Source organism: Strix aluco, chromosome 9 (genome assembly GCF_031877795.1).
Source record: "Strix aluco isolate bStrAlu1 chromosome 9, bStrAlu1.hap1, whole genome shotgun sequence".
Classification (NCBI taxonomy): domain Eukaryota; kingdom Metazoa; phylum Chordata; class Aves; order Strigiformes; family Strigidae; genus Strix; species Strix aluco.
In genome coordinates this window covers 6,543,748-6,566,994 of record NC_133939.1, presented here as the reverse complement: position 1 = coordinate 6,566,994, position 23,247 = coordinate 6,543,748, and the positions used below count along the sequence as shown (strand labels likewise).

The window sequence follows — 23,247 nt, the reverse complement described above, 5'->3', positions numbered from 1 at the left end:
CATAGACCATGAAAATGATTCATCATTTCTGCAGATACAGACCACTGAAGCAGTCCTACTAGGCTTCTCTCCTTTGCAGGGAACAGCTATTACATAAGCAATAATTTTTGTGTATTCTTACTCAAGTAGAATACTGTAGAAGTACCCCAGACCACTTACCTTCTGAAAAATCTCCCCGAAAGAACCTGCAATGCTGTCATTTATAAGAAAGATTAACTGCTTTCAATCTCAATTGGTAACTTACACTGACTGCCAGGATGATCACCACTGTGGGGGCACATAACTATAGGTTGGTGTTCCTGGAGCCCGATATGTGGGCATAGTAACTGGATGAGGGGCTACTGGAGTTGGGGAATGAGTTGTCAACAAAGTACCTAGGAGGAAGAGAACAATTTTTTTAGTAAGCACAAATTCCAGTACAGAGAAAAAAAAAAAAAAAAGGGGGGGGGGGCGCGAGGAGGAAGAGTTAATTTTAAAAACAATTGCAGCTTGCTCATCTTCCGATCTAAAATTACCAGTATCATTTTGAACTCCAGCCCCAATTTTCCTTCAAACATTTGTGCAAGGGGATCATTTTGATGTTTAGTCCAATGCACACAAAGATACTCATTACTCAAAAATAGCTCTAGCAGAAACCCTGCAACATAAGCATTATTCACTTCAAAACTTTTTCCCACAGCAGGCTTTATACACTGTAAGAATATTTGATGGTAGAGATAACTTGACTGATAAATCAGAATAAATTAGTTCTTGTTTGCATTATTACAAACAGGCTGAGATAGCAGGATTTTAACAGCCCTACTCTAGAGCACTTTACAGAAACAAACACCTGGGACAAGCTTGCCCACATACGAAAATCCAACGTTAGCTCAGTTTGTGACACAACTTCTCTTGTTTTCAGGTTCCTCAAATTAAATGATAAATTTGACAATATAAAAAACAGAATCTGAAAACAAGCATGATGTTTTTTATATTAATGAACTGAGTGCCCTTTGACTGAATGTGGACAGTTCTTCATGAGTTAAGACCCACTGAGTAACAAAGCATGATGCTCCCCCAGTAAACACTCACAGATGAGTCTATATTATTGGTTAAACAACATTTTCTCCAAAACACTACCACTAAGAGTGTGGCATTAGGAAGTAGACAACCCTTACCATTGCCCATGACACAGAAGACTTACAGATAGTACAAACACATAAAATGTATCTTAACATAAAAAGAAGGTCAGCTATATGAGAGGTGGGCTGAAAATACTGCATGTTCCTCAGCCTTAAGAGGCTGCTGTTTTCAACTAGGCATAGAGAAATGTATTGAGAAGAGGAAGTCAGTCTCTTGACACTGGTAAGATGAGAAGCAAATGATGCAAGAGTAAGTGAAATCCCATACAGATATAAAGAAAAAATATTTTACCATAATACTAATAGCTGGGAAGAGGTGTGATATCTCCATCCTTAGAGATGATCACAGTATCACTGAACAAGTACTGATCTAGCTGGACCCACTCTGAAGATGCTGGACTAGATGACCTACAGAAGTCCCTTCTAATTTGAACAATTCTGTGATTCTGCCAAGTACACCCCTGGCATCACATTTTCGTAATGCAGCTGTGTTCTGTCTAGAACTGAAAGGGGAGCTTCATCAAGAAAACATCAGGGTTATCAGCTCACGTACCTGCTGACATTGCCATAGTAGTCCCAGCCACCATGCCCATGGTCACACCGTTTCCCCTTGGTGGCGGAATGGGAGCAGGATACATAGTCGCTGGCATGCCGTTAGGCTGCACAACTGTGGTGTGGTGAATTACGTGGGGTGGTGCTGCATATAAAGGCTGCGTGTAATAAGTGCCTTGCTGTTGGAGGAAAAGAAAAAAGTAAATTAAGTAGTTACAGTACATCTGATGGGGAAGATAAATGACATCTTCTTTCATGAATGTATCATGAAATAAAAGCATTGCCCTAAAGATGCAGTGTATTTCCACAGCAGAAGCCAAAACATTTATTTCAACTATTCCAACTGCGTTTCACTGGCAAACTTTTTAACATTTATCCCCTTTTTAAGGAATTTATCCAATCTGGATAAACCTCGTTACATGCTTATTAATTCCCTTCAACTACTGCGTGCATGCCAGGCAAGTTTCTTCTATACAAAAAGAGAGCCAACATTTCTCCAAAATAAGCTTACTGAAGTGTCTTAATTCTATAATTTCTAACAGTTTTCAACAATTTGCATTGGTAACAATGGCAACAATGAGACTTGGTAACTCCCTGAATCACAAGAGGCTTCCTAAAAGAAATAAATCAATGCAAGTTTGTACCAATTTTTGACAAAATGAAATCAGCATGTGGTAGTTCTAGCTTCCAGCACACATTTTTAAAACTACTGAATCTAGTGTCTCTTCAAAGACTGAACACATTATCAGTAAGTGCAGAGTAACTGTCACGTGAAAGAGAGAATGTAAGAGTGCACACACACTCTGTAAATCACTGTATTAAGAATTCTTACTGCAGGCAGCTAAAAATTCTCTCCATGAAGAAATAAATGTGATGTAAAGTTAAGAGTTCAAGCAGATATTACAAGGTAAACAAAACACTACCCAAACAGACAGTTTTTTGGTTTTGTTCATTTACCTGTGCATACGGATTCTGCTGTGGATAGGCACTTCGAACTGGGTACACAGCAGTCTGATAGGGATTCGGTGACGAAGAATATGGTGGCACTGCTCCACTAGTGGGTGAACAAGATACTTTATATGGGGTGCCTGGTGTATAACCTGAAACAAAGGTAAATCTGCATTAAAAACATGAAAAACAAGTGTCAGTACACCGCTTTCTGAAGTCAGGGGTAACAATTTTCTTTACTTCCAAATTCCTTAATCTTCACGTGAGTATTCAATGTGACTACTCATGTGAGTAGTCTCACTATCCAAGCACAAGTCCTACCATTTACATAATACTGATAACAGTCTGAAAATAATACTTGACTGTGTCAACTGTGCATGAAAAGTTAACTGCATTTTTGCTCAATTTGCTTTTCAAATCTATGGATATGGGATAAAAAAGTGGATTTGGATTTTTATAGTAATATAATTAAATACTTGTATTTGGCATATTAGGCAGCATTCCTACACAGGAGGATTTGGCACATGTTAATATCAGCCCACTTCTCCATGCACCCCAAATTGTACTGGCAACACATAGTAACAGTTAACTAACCTGCAGCTGCCTTCTGTAGAAGATGACACAGCACAAGAATAACAATTTCAAAAGTCAGAATCATGTAAAGAGCTCACTATGGATTTTCAGAGAACAGAGATACAATCTGCAACCTCTACTTCAACTTATGCTCTCATTTGTTTTCTGGCATTTTCTGAACTGGCTAAAATAAGCAGGAAAGGCCATACCTTTAAAATACAAGCACTGAGGAGTTCATTGCAACTGCAAAGTAGACTTTGAAGGCACTTTAATTTCTTTAAATCTTCTTTTTGTGTAGTACATACATAGACATACTCTTAATCATCACTTAAGAATTATTTTTATACATTACAGTAAGACTTCAGATGCCATCAGGAAGAATTTTGCATTCCTATTACAAAATCCTCAAAATCAGCCTCCCTTGTAAATGTTCAATTTTTACAGGGGTAAGTAGCAACCGCTGGCTCAGACCCTGTCTAAAGACAGTTCTTCTGCAATTTCTCCCGCCCTCATCAGACAAGGTCTCAGGATAACAGAACAAGGGCTTGATGACGCATGGGGGAGATCTATGAAAAGCACCGTTGCTGCTGCATGCTACGCTCCCAAGATTATACTACAGCTTAATGGCCAGAGTGAGAATACAAATACCTTAGCAGCAGCATCCACCAGTAATGACATTTAGGGTAGTAAACAACAGGCATGATCCTATTCTGGAGAAAGCATCAAGGCCCTAGTCTGTGCTATGCTGAAAAGGTCTTGGGTCTCATGCAGGCCCACCACACTAGGAGACACAACATCTACAGATACAATTTCTATGTAGCTGCATTTGTACAAAGTAGTACTAGAGCAACACAAGAAAGAAAAAAAAACTTGGTAATTATAGAAAAAAAATGAGACTATCATCAGAATAGAGATTAGGTTGACTTTAAAAACTGTCTAGAATGTGCTGACTTCAATACAGAGAACAGATCTGAAGCCATATAGCAGAGAGAACTGGCATTTGTGTTGTGAAAAATCAGTCTGTGCAGACAGCATGATGACAGATGACCTTTCCTCTTTTTGCAGAAGTCTGAGTTTCTTTTCAATTTCATTCCACCCTTCAAACTCAAAATTGTTATGTTAACGAACAAGTTAAGTTTGGCTTGTTTTTTTTTAATAGAATTTAACACCTTTAAGAGACACTAAAGAAAGCTACCACAGCACTTAGTCTGAACTCTTGTTTTTAGAGATCCTAAATTTTTGACAAATAGAGCATGCTGAGGAAGTATCTAACTTCTATTTCTAGTACGGAGCGCTACAAAACCCGAACATGAAGCATCACTACAGAACTACATCCTCAGTCAAGTCCACTCTCATTCTAAAAACCCACTGATACAGCCACACGGGCAATTTAACTTTCATTCTTGCAAAGTGGTACATCCATACAAGAGGTATTCTGCCCTCCCATTTGATTTTTTTCTCTCTTTCAAGGAGTAAAAACCTTAAAAGGTAAGCCATATGGTTATTCAAAACCACAGAAATTTAAGAAAGATACCTGTAAAAAGGTACCCTTTCTGAACAGCAGTGGCACAGCACATTTAAACACTGCTGTGTGATGTGAATTTAGAAAAGTTTTGATTCTACAAACAAGCAGTTACATCAGAAAATTTATTTTGAAAATTATTAAAAAATCCCAGCTGTTAGGACAAAGTACTTCAAGTTGTTATCTGCCTGAATTAGAAGATCTGGACATTCTGAACTCCAGTTCATAGCTTAAAGAGTAGCTAAAAACTAAAGCTATTCTTAGTTCTGAAATCAAAGCTTATTTTCTATTCAACTGCAATAAAGCCTCTAATAGTACTAGCTTTAAAAAAAAATTAAGGACATTTGAAGATGGTATACAACTTCTATATGTCCTCATTCCTTTTTCACACAAAAGTAAAAAATTTCTTACTCTAACTTTGCTATATGAGATGTATTCCAAGATTAATCAATGAAAACTAATCTTACAACATGATTAAATCTAACAAGTCAAGAATCTTCCCCAGAAAACACAGGCTTTTGTTACAACATAACTGACATGGAGGGGAAAAAAACCAATCAACTGGATAAAAACATCAGTCTCATGATTTGGTAAATTGATTTCATGCAGCTTATCTTCATCTTCCTGCAGCAGGATTTGCAAACTGCAACCAGTAACAAGACTGGAACTTTCAGTTATCTGATCCTAGGATGAAAAACTACAGCTACTCCTCAGCACAGCTGCAGGAATCCTGATGATATATACAGTGGAGCACAGAAGGCAGTGACACATCACTAGGGTAATCTCAAGCGTGAAACTGAAGGGCCTATTAGCAATACGAGCTGATAATAAAAGCCCACATTGGGCTTTGATTCCCATGCTAGGAGTTACACCCCTGATGGGAACTGCTCTCCCTTGAACATCACTTTCAAAAATGTTCTTGAACAACCCAGTGCAAGTGCAAGCTGTTACTCCCAGATACGATACTTGCACAGAGGCAATACCCTATCCAAAGGATAGAGCTTTCTTTTTTTAAATTACTGGAATTTACAATATCCATCCACTTCCCTACCTTAAATTCAAGACTGAAGACAAGCCAAGATCAGTTCTGCACTCGCTATGCCTCTAAGCAGCAAACTGAACAGAGACACAGGTTGTACCAACTAGAATACTCCACAGTTCTAAGGAAAGCTGCACAGCTACACACTTTTAACAGGTTCTGCAGGCAAACATTTTAGATCACATACTCTTGCCTCAGTAATTGCTGCCACGCCCTTTTTAGAGTCTCCTGGTAGTTAATGAAATGTCATACCTTACAAACACTGAACTTCAGTATCACAAGCAGGCTTCCACAACATAAGCTTCCCAATTTCAAGCAGCATCCTTTACTATACCCGTAAGTTACACAAGAGCATTCAGGGACAAATTTGGTTATATGCCACATGTATCTCTGAAAAATTGGCATACTACCTGCAAGTGAAAGAGTTCCCGAAGATGGCCCAGATCTACATTAACAAAGTGGTGTAAGGAATTCCTTAGTATGCAGAATAACCACAGGGAGAACACTGTTCCATCAGATGGATGTTCCTGGTTTAAGTGAAAATTATATGCTACCAGTTTCTGTTTTGTTTCAAGCATTAGCACAACAAAATCATCTTCTATTAGTGAAAACACAACTACATGAAAACAACTTGGGTGAGTGCTTTGGTTTCTCTCGTGTCTGTTTTTCCATCTCCCTTTTCCTAGGCTCATCACATTCCCTTTCTCTTAAATGACTGGCATGCAAGTGCAGTTACCTAAATCCTCCCCCAGTATCTACTATGGACAAAACAGTTTTACCCAGCAACCAGGCTTTCCAGACAATTAGTTCTTGCAGGACAATCTTAAGGGCTGAAAGAAGGCAGCAAGCTGAGCTTGGAAAGACACAATTTAAGAGAAGGATGAAAAAGAAGAATTTTGAAGACAACAGAAGGAAAAACAGAAATCTGGAAACAACCAGTAGCATGCAAAGCAAGCAGAATCATGAAGAAGGCAGTGAAGGCAAACGCAATGCAATCCTCAAGTATCGGCCTGAAATATGGAACAGCAGCTAAAAACTCAGCTTTTCCCTTCTCTGAAGGTGAAAGCAGTATGACAATACAAGATTATACTCAATTTATCAGATGATTCCTTATGAGTCATATTCAAAGTAATGTAACACTTATCTCACAGTATAAGTGTTATTGTAAGCCCCTACAGCTTCTCCTCATTCTTGGTTCTATCAACTTCCCAACTTTGGGTTAGTGCTTGGACATACCTACTACACATACCTGTTTGGAAGGTAGGATTTGCTCCAGGATACATGTTAGGGGAATAGGCAGGCGCAGCTGCTGCATAGCCCATGGGGAAGCCAGCTAGAAGAAAGAATATGTCAAAGTTATTTTCTAGACTGATTGCACAGTCTAACCAGACTTTTACTCTCGAAGATTTTTCGCTGCACGTCTTTTGAGATAAGCTGACAGATGGCCTTCAATCACACCTCCTCAACTAAAACACTGGGCTCCTCTTCTCCCAAGCCACCTGAAGCTGAATGCTAGATGAAGGGAACAGCTAAGGAGTCACAAGTGCCATTCTCCCTTACATCCCTGTTTCAGCAAATCTCAAAGTTGACCAAGTAACTCTTGAGTTAGTCGGACAACAAGGTTTTGTACAACTACCCAATCCTCCTCCCCTCTGAGTTTTAAGACCTGATGTACATAAAATATTTATCTGAAGGGACTTTTTCCTCAGAAACAAATTCCTAACAGTCAGAGTGACTCTGACTCTCCAGATCAGAGGTGTCACAAATAGAGAGTACAAAGCAACCTGAGGTAGTCCAAAACATTTGTTGCATTTGACACAGTTATTAAACAAGCTCATGAGCTTCAGGCATGTACTATGACAGTTAACAGTAACAAGTGATTCACTACGGTATCAGCAAAATGACAGGTAAACGCTTCTACACCGGAATACAAGAACCACTATGGCTGAATTAACATCGCAACACACTGACCTCCAACATAAGGCAAAAAAGAGCATTTAGCAAACGCTACGGTTACTTGAAAGATACGAAGTTTGATTAGATTCTAACAAGTGAAATTTCTGAATTAATCATAGCTGTTATTTTTTCCAGAACTTATTTAAATTATTACAAACTTTAAAACTGAGTAATGTTTGTATTTAGAAAGACACAGTTACCACCACATTTTGTTATCAACATATAAAGATTTCAACTTCTCCAGATGAAAGGCAATTACTATTTGCATATTCACCATCAGGCTTAAAGCTGCTGGTTTTAAACTGCTATTCCAATCTGAAGAGTTTCTATTTTGCTATAAATCCCAAAGACCTTAGCAATTACTCCTAACAATAAAAATTCCTTAGCTCAGGACTATATTTGCCAACCTAGTTTTGTAAAGAACTCTGTAAACATATCAAGTGACATACACTTGGCACTACTATTAGGTGGTCAGCATGGATAAGACTAAGAAAAGCATTAGGCTTAAAAATCAAAGGTAAAAATAACATCCAATTCAAAACAACTTTTCAGAGTGTAAATAGCACTTAAGTTTTCAAATTCACAAGCTGCTAGCAAAAAGCTTTAGTACAGCTTCACACCTTACTCAAACTGACTACACATCTGCAACATTAATGTTGTATACATTTTCATTCCTCTATTCTTTCTTCACAGGTTCAGCTCCACAGTAGACCACTACGAGCTGCTCAAGAAACAAGTCATTTGTGAAAAATATAACTATGACAAGCAGCAATTTGGACTTCTACTCAGAACTTTTATCCATACGAGAACATTTGGATATTGATTCCTTGGTACTGTAAACCCATCCAACAACCCCAAATAGATGTAGCATAATATAAACAGCTATTAAATATGCAACAGCCTTAGAAATACAGTGTCTTTAAATAATACATTCCACCTAGCGATATGTTCATTACTTTCTATTACCATGAAATCCATGTAAATTCAATGATTCTGAATGGAGAATCTGTAGGTTTTAAATGAGGAGAGGCGAAGAAGGGAGACTTAGTCATGCAACAGTTTTTAAAAAAAAAATCCTAAAATGCAAATCTACTTTTCATTTTAGAAAACATGTTTTGTGTTTATCCCACAATCTTTAAGCCTGAACCAGGCACATCAGCAAACTATCTGTAACAGCGTAACACTGTAGACCTTATTGCTGAATTTAAGGGTCACAGTTGAATAAACCGACTGACTGACTGCTATAAGGAAGAATTCTGAGCGATCAACTTATAGCATGACATGTGAGGCACCTCTGTAACAACTGTACTTCAATTCCATATATTTTAGTTATGCTAGTTTATAACCAAGTAAAGACTGGTGCAAATATACAGTACTTGCACAATTTAATACGTACTCTAATATGTATAACAGTAGAATAAAAGATTAGAAGTTGTAATGTTGTTTAAACTGCTATTTATGAATATACAATAGTATATCTTCCTAAGTAAATTAAGGTGCCACTTAGATTAGCACAAACAAGAGCTTCAATGCAATGTGTAAACGGTTGTAAGTACAAATGAAACCCTGGTTAATATAAATCTGTGTTTAGAAAATGAATAGAGATAAAAATACAAAGTTATTTAAATAATTCATAATAATCTTTAGCTAAAGTAAAAGAAAGCCTTGAAAAAGGAATTACAAATATAGAAATAACTGCACTGTAACAGATATTAATTAGTAAACCACTTCTGCTTCCCTTATTATAAAATTATTGTAGTCCATATAACTAAGACAGTTACAGAGAATAACACCATCCTGCGGGACTTATGGTTTACACGGCATCAGCTTTACAATTTATTACTGCACCATTTCAGTCACTCAACAGACTTGAGACACTGCAACACAGTTTGTTTTCCCCTTATAAACACTGTAGAAATCAAGAAATGTACACTAGTTTGAGGAAAAAAATACAAGTACCTGAAAAGCAAAAATAAAAATGTTTTTGAAACAATCAAGTCAACAGTAAAGAAAATTCATTTATGCACCAGTATTTAGAAGAAGGAACAGAGAAAAGTGGAACAGGAAAACAGGAACTCCAGTATACTGCCTAAGCTGAAAAGCAAATTTTAAAACTGTAAATATCAGTAGGAAAATGTAGTACAGCTACAAAGCATATAAACAGTAACGATGCAGAACGATTTCTAGCTCCCAACACAGACGCCAACTAAATGACAAAACAGCCTCCCTTAAAAGCTACAAGAGTTTAATTGGTTATGATATATAAAATGTGAGCTGAAAGACCCTCCAGCCTCCCCCAGGACAGAATAATTCCCTTACCCTGCATACATCAGAAAAACAAACTGCATCAAGACATACTGCTTGCAATGCCTTTCAGAGACACACAGCCCTTCTCTTTAGCCTTCCTGGGAAGTTCTGTCCACATCTAATTATTGCCTTATCCAACTTCTGAACTATGGCAACATCAGAAATGAAGTCTGCTCACACACATGTTAGGAGGTGAAGGGAAAAAGCCCTGGTGCAAAACTTGAAGCCAAATAAGAAGCAGAGAAACCAAGAAACACATTTAATTTCTATTTTAAAACCATTTTTTGGCCATTTTCTTCATCCCACCTTTGAAGCTGTGCTTTGGGCAGTCATAAAACAGACAGCATGAACATGAATTAAAGGCTAGAAAGGTTAACAGTGCCAGACAACTAACAGCAGAAATAGACTGATTCCTCTTCTTGCAGGGCGTAATTATTAGAGCTCCTAAAATAAGCTGCTTTGGAAGAGATACTGAAGTTAGAAATATAACTGAACTAACATCACTCTTGAAATGTCACTTTTCAAATTTAAAAAAAACCCACCCAAATCCCAAAACAGATTACCATAAAGGCATTCATAAGTGACTATTTCTTCTGGATTACAAACAATGAGTGTAACTAAAACTCATTAAAAAGCATCATTACTTACCTGGATAACCAATTCCTTTGGCATTTGCATAGGGAACCCCAGAAGATCCAGGGCTATACACAGGATTCATGATTTCAGTAACTGAATCAGGGGGAAAAAAAAAAAAAGAAAAAAGTATTTACTCAAGTATAGGGAAAGCCTGAAATCTCAGCAACTGGAAGTGGGGGAAAGCATATCAGAAGAAAAAGTAACAGAGGAAAAAGCAGCAATCCCACTACTCATCAACATTAAAACTGTAGCTACAAGCAAGCGAGAGTCACTGCAGAAGTAAGTTTCAAAGCCTCACAACTCTCAATTGGCTAGAGAATGTCTCAGGAATGAAACATTCCCTGTTGTGGGGCATGCTTTCAAAATACTTCCAACCCCTGAGAGCTCCCTCATGGCGCACAAATCCGTAACCCACGGCAGAAGTTCACATGTGTTGGACTTCTCCCCCATGTCATTTATCATCTATCACTTACCACCTATCTGCCATTTATCAATCTCGGTTTCTTCCCATTTCTTTGTTGAAGCATCTAGCCAAGGGATGCAAATACTTATGGTCTATTACTATTGGCATTTCAAGCCTGGGATTCCAGTCCTTCACCAGCACTAAATTCATCAGCCATCAACAGCCCAAGCATTACAGAAGTAAGTGGCAAAAGACTTTCTGTATTTGACAGCTAGCTCACATTTATTTATTTGTTTACTTGCTGCTAAGTTCTTCAGAGCCTATGACAAGCTGACAGTTGGGTCCAGTCATTTCTGAATTACGTACTCACAGACCAAAAAGGCACCTACAGCTAGCATCACTAGCAGGAATAAAACCAAATCCCCTGCCTTAAAAAGGATCTTGTACATAAACTCCAAGGAAAATGAAATGGCATTGAAGATGTCTCTCCAGTTTTTCCAGTACGCCTATGTACTTCTAGGAATATAAATCACTGCATCGCAGCTCACAAGAAAACCCACGTGCTTCTTACAAGAGTGCTGTTCACAACTACTTTTCTATTATTTTAGAAAAAGATTTCCATATTTTAACCCTGGTATCTTCAATCATCTGTTTTTCTGCATATGTTTACAAGATTTACCACTCCTCTTCATGCAAGTGCACATTTTTCACTACAAATAGCAAGACAGGAGGGCACACTATGAAACCAGACTTATTAACTGTTAATATCTGATACCTGAGTCACTTCCTCTTCTTCGTCTTGAGATGCTGTCTTACTTAAAGTCCGTTTAACACAGTTGAACAGAATTTTGTAGATAAAGTTTATGAAGCAAAAAAAGAGTCATAATTACACGTGCACTACTTTAGTTAGAGAATACGTTATGGCAGGAATCTGAGTTAAGTTCATCAGTAAAGCTGCACTGATAAACCTTTGTTTTGTGGCTGCATAAAGCATAAGTAGTTTGCTTTTTAAAGTAATACTAAAAACAGCTCTGTGCCAAGAGTTTTAGCAGCACCTAGTACACAAAAGTGAAAGAAACATTTGTGCAAAATTAGGAAATCAGAAAGTAAGTGCTGTCAAAGTTTATCATCAGGTTTCACAAACTACTCAAACTCAATGCAAGAGAATTGTAAGATTCTCCAGTTTCTTGGACCTCCCCCCCCCCCCCAGCACAAATACTAACTTAAACAGAATTGCTTTAATTTTTTCCAGCTTGATACTTGATTACATATCAAGACAACAGAATCCATTAAGAATGAATTAAAAACCAAACAACCTGCCATTTACATTGTTTAGTATGAAAAATGTTCCCCAGAGCAGCATGTTTTAATCACCTGACCAACATAAAAAAACCCAGTTTGACATAAATCTCTTTGGAAATGTTCTACAGCAAACTAGTCATCTTCAAGTATAAAGCATTATTTTCTACTGAAGCCCCGTGGAGTTCTAGCAGCATTAACTCTGCTGTGCCATAAGCAACAGGCATGTTTTGCTGGACTAGCATTTCACTGTAGCAAGGCTGTTCTTTTCTCATCTACTTTCTTCTGTGTATCCTCCTTTCTAAATAAGGACCCTCATTTACTTGAAAGCTTTCCGTCTCTTCACTTAGTATCTTCCTGCATTTCCTTCTTATTTGCATCTCTGCTCCTCTTTCAATGTTGATTTTGTCACATTTTGTCTCTAAACTTACAAAACCTCTAAGAGGTTCAAGCTTCACTTCAGCCTCAGCATTTCCGAGTTGTGGGGTAAAAGTCTTAAGGGAGGTGGACAGATCCTTCCACCCAAATATAAATAGCACTCTCCCACACCCCCATATCACACAAATACAGTGCTCCTCCTTGCAGTGTCTACAGCAATTAGGTAGAAAGAAGACTCTGTAACCCTCTCACTATTCTGAACGGCAATGAGAAGAAAGAAAGAGTACTGGAAAACCAGCAAGAGCATTCTGCAAATATTTGGGTAAAATATAAAAAAATCCCCCAGCTATTAGAACTATTAGTAGTCAATGACTGCAGAAGAATACGACATACATTCTGAGGAATGACTTAAACAGAAGTCATACAAAGCTGGAAAGGTACAGAAAATGAGTAGAAAAGATGAGACAACTCAGAATTGATCTCAAAGGAAGTGCAGATTAAGAGAAACCAATTCCACTTAAGTAAGTGAAAAAACCTATGGCACTGGGAGCCTGCAAGCTGCCTCTTACTGCAAACAATGTCAACTTCCACTTCAAATGCATTCATACTTCAAAATTCGTCCACGTACACACACTAATTCAACTTCGGTTGAACGGGTACATACTTTCACCACTTCTGCATTCACACTCCAGCTTCCACCAATGCAGTACAAGTAAAGATAGAGCAGCATACAAAAAGTGCTTACAGTTTTTGAATGCAGACAAAGTTTCAGATCACTTCTAATTAAAAACAATTATTTTCAGGTCTTCTCTGAAGGACCCGACATGTGTAAGTATAATTACATAGTACTACCCAGTGGTTGCAATCATCCTACTCTTACCGTAATTTTACTTGGAAGGGCATCTGTTATATTGAAATACGGAACCTTGCAGTCCACTTCCCTGTAAGGCTTAAAGTCCACATCAAACGCTAGGGAAACTAGTACAAAGTGAACCCAAAGAATCGTGGCTTTCAACCTTTCTGTTGGCATCCCCTCCAAAGCATTCTCATGTTAATGTATATGTAAATAAGTGTCTACCGTGCATCATCTGTATATAAATTGCACAGAGTCAACTGTATTTAAATTACAGTCAACTAATTCCTTCAGCTGAAATGAAGATAATCATACTTATTAAAGATGCTCCGATTAAAGACTACGCAAGCATGCCTGGGAAGTGCAAATGCTTCTTCACCTTTTCATTCTTGCCAAAGCCAAACAATCAAACTCTGTTTTGATCAAGCCTGTTAAATCTCATCTTGGTACAGATACCAAGACAATCATCCTCCTCTTAAATCCACATTTCAGGAAGCTGAGCACAAAGGCCAACTGCTGGTAATGCTGAAGCTCTAGCACTCCAAATCAGATACCCTTTTGCGCATAGCTTTTCCTGTTACACTCAGAATGAGCACGTTTCTAGGAAATTTGGCTTTTAAAAAACAGTTTACAGAGATACTGGCAAAAAACCACAATCATTGCAAATACTGTAAAACAAACTGCACATTCTTTTGTAACATTTTCTTACCATTTATTTTCAAAGTTGTTCAGCAATGCTATCAGAACAAGATCTACTGAACACCACTTTATGCTCATTTTACAACAATTCCTATCACAAGAGTTGGGGAAGAATCTCCAAGCACCTTGCCTAAAGCACACTATTGTGGTCCCCTAATGCTTTCGGTTCTTGGAAGTTAGATGACTTAGTGTGAGTCTGTCTATTCATCCTGGAATACCTTCCGAATGCTATTTGCTATGAAACTGTACAAACAACCCAGTTTCCACTTACATACAATCCCTTAACAAAGTTAATTACTATCTTAGTAATGTTCTACATTTTACCCATTTGATTTCCAGTCAAGGCTCAATGGAAGTAAAATACAATTCCTAAATGCCTGGTAGTTTGTAACATAAAAAAAGTCATTTCCACTGCTAAGGAACAAAGAAAATAGTTCAGAATACTTCAGCTCTTAAAGTAACCGACAATGATTAAAGTCTCAGTCGCGTTATGTTCTGTTAAAACTTCAGCTGCTGAAATAGGCCCTTTGATGCAAATCCTAGGCCAAATAACAGGCGCTTTTGTCACAATTACTTTAAAAAAAAGGGGTCTGATATCACCAGGCATTCAAGACTTCATAAAGTCTATGACAATACATCCCACACTACACTGGTATTTGCAGGTAGCATGTACTTCATGTTTTCCATTCATCCAAGACCTCAAAAAAGATCACTGAATTTTACCAGGAAGCAAGTATCACCCCTGCTCAAAACAGGGCATGGGTTTATGGTAGCCAGCCAGCATTGAAGCCAGCTGGAACCAACGCTTACAGAGAACTGCCATGCTTCTGGCAAGCAATCCTACTGCCTGCGCTGGGACAGCACTGGCACCCTAACCCCTCAGTATGTTAAATCACCTAAGTTGACTGGCAGAATTCTGGGTTTGCTGGAGTTTTCTGGGTAGAGGGTTGCTATGTTTTCTTTCTACCAGCCTGAGGGAGCTGGGACGCATCACCAAATGGCTAAGACAGCAGCAGTTCCAAGGCAAGGAAGGAAGCAGCACTGAATAGCAGCAGTACAGATTGAGGCTGCAGAACCACAGCCTGGAAAAGGACAATTAACAACTTTGCCCAAAGTTCACACGTAAAGTAAAATACAAAGCTGGAAACATCATTCACATGGCAAGTCTTCCTCCACTGCTCAAGTTACAAGATGCTCTTGTCATAAAAGAGAAAGAATGAGACACCTGCAATCATCCTTCTGGTTTGTGTGCATGCAATTTTTAAGATTACAAAGGAATAGAGAAGTTTAGACTTTTTAATCCCTTCTAATGAATAAAAATCTCAACTGTAAGCCTATTCTGCTAGTGGTTTATTGTTATGGGGTTTTTTGGTGTTGAAATACACATGTAACACCAATACTGCCTGTATCCAGTATCAGTAAGGACAGAGACAGTATGATTATAAATTAAAGACTCAACAAAATTAGTTCAATATGTCACTCTCAAAAAAGCAAACCTATACCAAAAATTTACTGCTAAGATCCTGCTTGTGAACCAATTTCATTTGTACACTTGTGGCATCACTCTGTTCTTTAAACAAAATCAGAACATTATCAAAACCTTTTTTATTAAAAAAACCCACTACCTATAGAAAGTTTAAACAAACAGCCCAGCATTTCTTGAAGCCTACAATTTCTATTGTTGCTGCTGCACAAGGAGATAGAAGTTGTCAGCTCAAATCCTTGCATCTCCTACTTAACTTTGAGATCGTGTATATTCTTATTTCAAAGTGTAATAGCGCAGCAAAATCATCAATGCCCCACAGTAGGAACTTCAGAGGCCTGCCTACTGCCAAATTTAGGGAAAGTTAATCAACTATGAGAAACAGAAAAATCAATTTGGAAGAATAAACTTCACTATGTGAAGGAATCATATTCACAACTTTTTAGTTAAACCTTGAAGCTCTGCTTCTTGGTAAATTTTTATCCTACAAAGCATTTTTTCATCCAGTTCATTTCAGTGTATTCCACATTCCTTTCTGAAATAAGACGAAACTGTCACGAGCTCCAAATTGAGATGAGATCTCCAAAAGCCTCTTAATTCCTCCTGCTTTTTAACCTGAAAGTTAAAGTGTGTAATTACTATCCCAAATGTACAGGTTGGGAAGCGTGCATTATCCGAGCATGGAAGTTTTATGACACTAACAATTATACATCTTACAGTAAAATCACATTAGAGCAGACAGAAAGTCTAGGCAAATGAGGTAACCTGCACACTACTACTGAACATTTAAGAACAAATTAAGTCCAGCTCTTCTCATGCTGAGAGCTGTATACCTCCCCTTACTTAAAACCTAATTTTTTACATTTCTCAGAGCACAGATTTCATCATTTGGCTGGTGTTTATGGTTTGGCTTCAAACGTTCTAGAAAAGCGCTGAAAGCACGGTTTGCACCAGGCTTTTTTTTTCCTGTTTGTCTCACAACTCTTCCTAGAATCTAAAGACAGCTAAAATTTTATTCCTTCCTCCAGCTCACAGATATAAAGCTAACGGGGCAGATACAACATGCAAGCCACAGCCTTTCGCATGCAGCTGAAGCTTACTGATACCAGTTCTTTGAAAATCCAACTGCCCGATCCCCTCAGGACGCTATACGGAATTTTTATGGAGTTATCCATCAGACAATCTTCAGCCCACATCACGAGAACAGCGTTACAGCCGTCCCGCGCGTTCAGAAACGACCTACTCCATGAAGGTAACCTGAGCTCCCGGCAGCGACAGAAAGCAGAAGGGGACGAGCCCCAGGGCGGCCGCGGGCCCTGCCTACACCGGTGCCGCGAGGCGGCCGGCAAGCGGCTCCCCCCTCCACTAGCCCATCACCTGCCACCGCTTAAAGGCCACTTCAAGCACCTGTTGCGGAGAGCCCTGCCAGCCCCCGAGCCACGCTGAGGGTCCTCCGCGGCCCCGCCGGCCGGGCCGCAGCGCTCTCCCCGGCATCGGCCGCAGCGCTGCCCGGGCCGCCCCCCGCCCCCGCGCCGGGCCCCGGGATAGCACCGCCGCCGCGCCGCCGGAGAAGGGGTCACCCGGATGGCTGTGGGGGAGCCGCTAAGAGGCCCGAGAGGCCGGCGGCGCAGGCCGCGGGGCAGGCGCCGGGCCCCGGCTCCCTTACGTAACGGGCCCGGCGCGGCCGGGAGGAAGGCGCGGCTCCGGAAGCCGGCACCACCCGCGGCGGGCCTCGGCGCCTCGCACTCACCGGGCTGCGGCGCTTCGTGGTGGCGGCCCGGCCGTCGCTGGCTGTCTCGCTGCGCCTGTGCGTCCGTCCGGCCGTCCGTGCGCGGGTGCGGGAGGCGGCGGCGGGGCGGGGCGGCGGGCGGAGCCGGGCGGGCACTGCCTGCGCGGGGGGGGGGGGGGGGGGGGAGGAGGGGGGCAGTGGCCGCCGGGCGACTCCGGCTCCTCCGCGCCCGGCCGCACCGAACAACTGCGCACCGAGCCGCGGCCGACGTCACTTCCGCGGGGGAGGGGGCGCGCGCACGGAGCCGAGGGGGCGGAAGCCGCCGTCACGTGCGCGGAAGCCCCCGGGCGCTGCCCCCCCCCCGCCCCCCCCCCCGCCCGCAGCACGTGACCCCGCTGCCCGCCGCCGCCATTAGAGGTGGCGCGGGGCGAGTGGCGACGGGGTCAGGCAGCGGCGGGACCCGCGGGCGGGTGCGGGGGGTTACAGCGGGTCTCGCCGCGCTCCTGCCCCGGCCAGGGCTGCCCCGGGGCGCTCATTCCCTCTGGGTGCCGCGGCTGGAGCGCGCGGGGTCCTGCCGGTCAGGCGGGGCGGTGGCTGCGGCCGCCCTCCCGCTGCACGGTGTCGGGCACCGCGCGGGCCCGGCGGAGGGGCCGAGCACCCGCGCAGCCCCGGGCCCTGCCCTAGCAGGGTCCTGTGGGGTTGGGACCCCCTCAAACCCCGCAGCGCAGGGGAGGGGTGACTGGCGGGGGGACAGTGCCCGCTGTGAGCCGGGCCTGGCGGGGCTGGGTGGTGAGGAAGGGGCTGCCGGCGGGGCCGAGCTCGGACACGAGTGCAGTGACCGCGGCCAAGCCGCCCGGTGCACCGGCACGCGTGCTGAGCCCCACCGAGAAAACGGGCGAGTGGCAGGACGGAGAAGTTGAGGATCTGTCTAAACTGAAACTTGTGAGGAAAAAGACAGATGGCTTAAACGGCACCGCCGAGAGTGCCAGTAGCTAAGTGAGGCACCCAGACAGGAGTTCTGTGAATGCAGTAACTCCTCAGGAAGATTTTTACTTTTTCAATAGTTTTTGTTTGTTCAGAGCAGGCAGATCCATAAACCTTTCTAGGAGTCTGAAAAGTACTCCACTCAGTACAAAACTGAAACACAGGAGTAAGGCAAGCTTAAACAGATTTTATGATTTTTTAGGTCAAGGAGCTTTCGAACTAACTCTCCATCCTCCAACGGATGGGTGGAAGCCAACCTTGCAACTCTCAGACCTAACTGGACTTGTCAAGGTCATGATTTGATCCTCTGACAAAACACACAGACTTCTCGTTTTAAAAGATCTAGAGTTAACCTTTTGATAAAGCACGAAGTATCTGCCGAGGACAAGACAAGATAGCAATGTATGGCAGATTAATTTTGCCTGGAGACCATGGATGTTATTGAACACGCAGCAAAAGAGACCAAAGCGACAGCCATGCAGAATTCATGTTGGCAGTCCTTAAAAAAATGACACGTGAAGCTGCATGCACTTGTGGTAAAGGCCTAAGCCAAGACAATACTCAGCACTGTTGAACAGCTGTTAGGGAAAAAGAACTTTGCAAACATCTGGAGGCAGCCTGAACAGAGCGGATTTGTCCAGAGAAGTTTGTACAAACAGTGCCATTACTTGACAGGCACCGTGACTAATACCACCAAAGAGTGGACTGCCAGCGTGACAGCAACTGCATTATTAATTGATCCTAGGTTGCACACGAATACACACGCCAGGGTGCTGCTGGAGAGAGTGATACTGGCATCAAAACCAAACAAACCGCAGCAGGTAGGAGGCCAGTGGCCAAGCATCCTGTCTGGGGAGAGCTGGTGATCATGCACTGCAGGGGTATTCTGAGCAGCAGCCCAGCTCTAAACTATGGCTAGATTGTAAGTTTAAACTTGTCTCATGGTGTAACACCATACACCATGGTGAAAAATACTCAATCCAAAACAGAAATCTGGTACCAAAGAGATGACAAAGCAACAATCTGAAATCTTACACACTGGCCGCACATATATAAGAGAGTCTCTGTCTAGTTTGTGCAGTTACTAGTCTTATATATGAACTATGTGTCGGTTGTATGGTGTGCAACCCTTGTCAACCAGTACAATACATGTTTGTATAAATGTGGTTGAAAAAAAATTACAAAAAGATGGAAAATATTTTAAAAAACTAACAGAACTGAAGACCTGGTATTTCTCTTGTACAATGTCACAGTTTCATTAGTAAAATGTAGAAGTGGTAATGTTCTCTGCAGCAGAATTGCAAATTGATTCACAGCTTGCTAACATTTATGCAGGTAGGACAGCTTGCTCTTTTCTAATTATCCTCAGATGTCTCCCTCTTATATTAATACGTTTTCCAGAAATGTGAACTGACAATCATCAATCATGCCGGTCAGTCGCAGAGGAATACTACAATAAACAGAGAGTTGGTGCATTGACTCTAGCTACATTACAAAAAGAACAGTACCATTAATATCTAGACAGGAATGAGTATAATGGTGACTCAGAAATACTGTCTCCAGCACTACAATGTGATATTTTTCCTCTGAGTGTGGTTTGTTTGGGTAAGAGGAGAGAGAACTATCTGGAGGATGAGAGGTCTTAACTGCTGTAACCACACTAATGCTACAAAAAAATTGCTTGAGAAGATGCAGCCTTAGATACTTCAGTATATCTGTTGGAGGGGACTCAATTTTTAGCAATGAGGAAGTGACAATAAAGGCACTACAGGGAAAGTTACCATCTACAGCGAGATGGTATTTGCTCCAAAAGTAATTCCTATGTTTTGTGGAATATTCCATAATATTTGAAACACCCAGCACCCCCCCCCCCCCCCCACTATCCTGCACTACTAAGAACTTCCTCTGCTATCACCTGTCTCATCTGGAATTGCTCGAACTGTTCTGGAAATCTGTGCATCTACAATACCTACGGACTCGGGGAGCCACCACCCAGTGGCAATTAGAAGCTACTGCAATAGTGTGACAACTTTTTATCTGGGTAACTTTTCCAGTTTTGTGTATTAAACAGATGGATAGTTATTTACTGTCTTCTTAATACTTTGGTGTTTTTAGTGGTTTTGAATTGTGTTGCCTATGTATTTTAAACCCATAATACAAATTCTAAAGGAAGCAAAACTTACTGGCATGCAAGTAAGAGCATGCAATGGAGTTGTGTGGAGAGTCATGTTAATTCAGGTACATTTTAATAGCTTGTCTCTATTTTTCAGCAGTCTCAAATGAGACTGTACTTAAAAAATACCCCTAAGAGTTGATTGAAAAGTAGATTTTAGACAGTTTTGATTGCCCTCAATAGGACTGGTAAATGCTATAAAAATATTCACAAGCATTTCTCATTTTTGGCTTCTTCCATTCCTACCCTTTTCTTCACCATTCAGGAGCTCTTCTCCTGCTTCTCCTTCTTAGGTTTTTCCATAAGATCAAAATGCTATCTCTGCAGGCCTTATCACACTCTCCATCATTAAAAGTCTTCAAAAGTGTAGTTTTTGATCAAACACTTTGAGTGGCAAACAATTCAAAGGGTGGTACGCAGATGAAGAAACGTGCAAATGTGTTCTGATTTTCTGAGGACATCTGCCAGAACCCTGCTGACACATCAACCATACGAAAATATCTCAGAATGCCATTATCCCTGACTCTCAATAGTGGACACATTCCCTTTTTCTATAAGTTTAATTCCTTGAGGATTTCTGTATAGGACACATGCTTTTCTATAATGACAAGTCCATCACAGGTATCTTCATCAGGTACACAAAAGCCTCAGAAAAAACTAGTCCATGTGGACACCAGCTGTAGGACAGATCTAACTCAAATTCAGACACGGAAGATTTATTATTCAGCAGAACCATTGCTTCTGATTTTGTTTTATGGGCATCAGAAGCATTTTTATTCAGTGCATACCTACTTTATGCATAGCTAACATAACGAAAGTGTGCTATGCCACCGCATTTCCTTCTCCAGGACGTACATGGGGTTTTTTACAGGCAGTCAACTTGGTTCTTAATTCCAAAGCACTATATGATAAAAGTAATATATGTAGTTAAATAACCAGACAAAAATACTATTTCCATCATAGTGAGGATCGAAAATGGGCAACAGAAGACGTGATAACAACTTCATAATGGTCCCAACCAGACACCTGAAAGCAAGGTATTACAAAATTAAGGACACACATGAAAGTAAACAGAATTTGGAATGTATGTAAATATCAATGTCTCCTAAATCAGCTCAACTCTACTCTGCCATGACACAGATAAATACAAACCTACGAGGTAAAACCCTTAATCTACTGACTAGATTTCTTTTCCGCTAAGTGGAGGCAGATTTTAAGCCACTGCATCCTATTGATAAACATGTGGACAGCTTTTGTAGACTAGGTATATAGTTGCTCAAAGGTGGAGCAAATAGTAAGGAAACACGTATTTCCTATGTTTCTGTTAGTAAGAGCTTACAGCAAGGACAACTTCATTGTGGCATTTAGTGGGGCTTTACAAATGTTCCTTACTGTTGTGACTTATTTTAATGATGCAAATCGTCAGCTACAGTTTTGCTGAATACTGTTGAAAGCACTGTAATGATCTCCTTTAGTTTCAAAAGCAGGGGATACTTCTCAGAACTATAGGCCTTTAGCAGTTGTTCTGGCAGAGTGAACACCTGCTCTGTTTTTATAGTGTTCTAAGTCATGGTGAGCCTCTACAAATAAAACCGTCAAATTTTTTTGTTAGAATTTAACAATATAAATCCTACATAGAACTAGTTAGAATCCCGCCCTCCCAATTTCAAGCTAAGTAAACTGCTATAGATGTTTAACATCATTCAAACTGGTATCAGTAGAATATTTTACAATTCCCAGAGTGTTAGGGAATTACATTCAATTTTACCCTATATTCGCCAGAATCAAGAGTAAGAATAATAGCACTTAGAAAAGGATGCCAATTTGTATTCCCTGTCACTGACCTGTTGCTTTTTATTTGATGCCAATGTTTTGCAGAAGACAGAGAAGTAAGATTAATTGTGTTGTGCGGAAGGGAAGAAAATAATGTTATAATTTTGATATATTAAAAAATATCTATTAATTTCTGGACCCTTTTTCATTTGTTCATTACTAAAGTGAAAGAGTATATTTAGTCTTATTTATTACTAAGGTCATCAATTCCCAGTTCTGTTTATTTCTCCAGACACTACAAGAAAGAATTAACTTAAATCAAGCATCAAGAATTTAGGAGCTTTACAGAGACTTTTCCAGACAGACACTAGTTTGTGTTGCCCATGTTCCAGCCTACTGGAAACTATGTAACAGTACTAGTGCAGAAATCAGCAAAAAGTATTTGCTTCAGTTCAAAAGTCTGTCTGCAAAAATTCAGATTATTTCCTAGAATCTGAAAGGAAGAAAAGAGAAAATGTGACTGTTTTTCTGGTATTCCTAAGTTTTAAGCATGTTTCAAATATATCTGATGCTCGTAATTCTTGTTAACAGTACATTTATTTTTGCACAATGTAATTGTTTGGTGTACCTGCAAGGATTTTTCCGTCGCTATTTTTTCTTTTTCTTAAAAATTATGTCCTGTTGTGAGTGAGGGCTATGTTCTGGAATTCACAGGTATAAACAGTTGTCTTTTATGCAGGATAAATGTAGGAAGCACACACTTCTTTATGGAATAGACCATGGAAACATTAAGTGCCACCACCCAGTCCAGGCTGCGTG

At 40.6% G+C, this 23,247-nt stretch overlaps 1 protein-coding gene across 2 annotated transcripts in view; it reads right to left on the bottom strand.

Moving 5' to 3' along the window:
• The window catches only part of FAM168B (family with sequence similarity 168 member B), a 47,608-nt gene that overhangs the window by 6,278 nt on the left and 18,083 nt on the right, over positions 1–23,247 (bottom strand). The window contains exons 1-6 of one of the 2 annotated variants that reach the window (XM_074833596.1): positions 17,520–17,671; positions 10,667–10,747; positions 7,005–7,088; positions 2,631–2,773; positions 1,675–1,852; positions 245–374 (exon numbers count right to left, since the gene is read on the bottom strand). In XM_074833596.1, the coding sequence (XP_074689697.1) occupies positions 262–374; positions 1,675–1,852; positions 2,631–2,773; positions 7,005–7,088; positions 10,667–10,736 (588 nt within the window). In that variant the 5' untranslated portion in view covers positions 10,737–10,747; positions 17,520–17,671 and the 3' untranslated portion in view covers positions 245–261. Of the gene's footprint in view, positions 1–244; positions 375–1,674; positions 1,853–2,630; positions 2,774–7,004; positions 7,089–10,666; positions 10,748–17,519; positions 17,672–23,247 lie in introns of those variants that run through there. The other variant, XM_074833597.1, reaches the window with a different exon arrangement.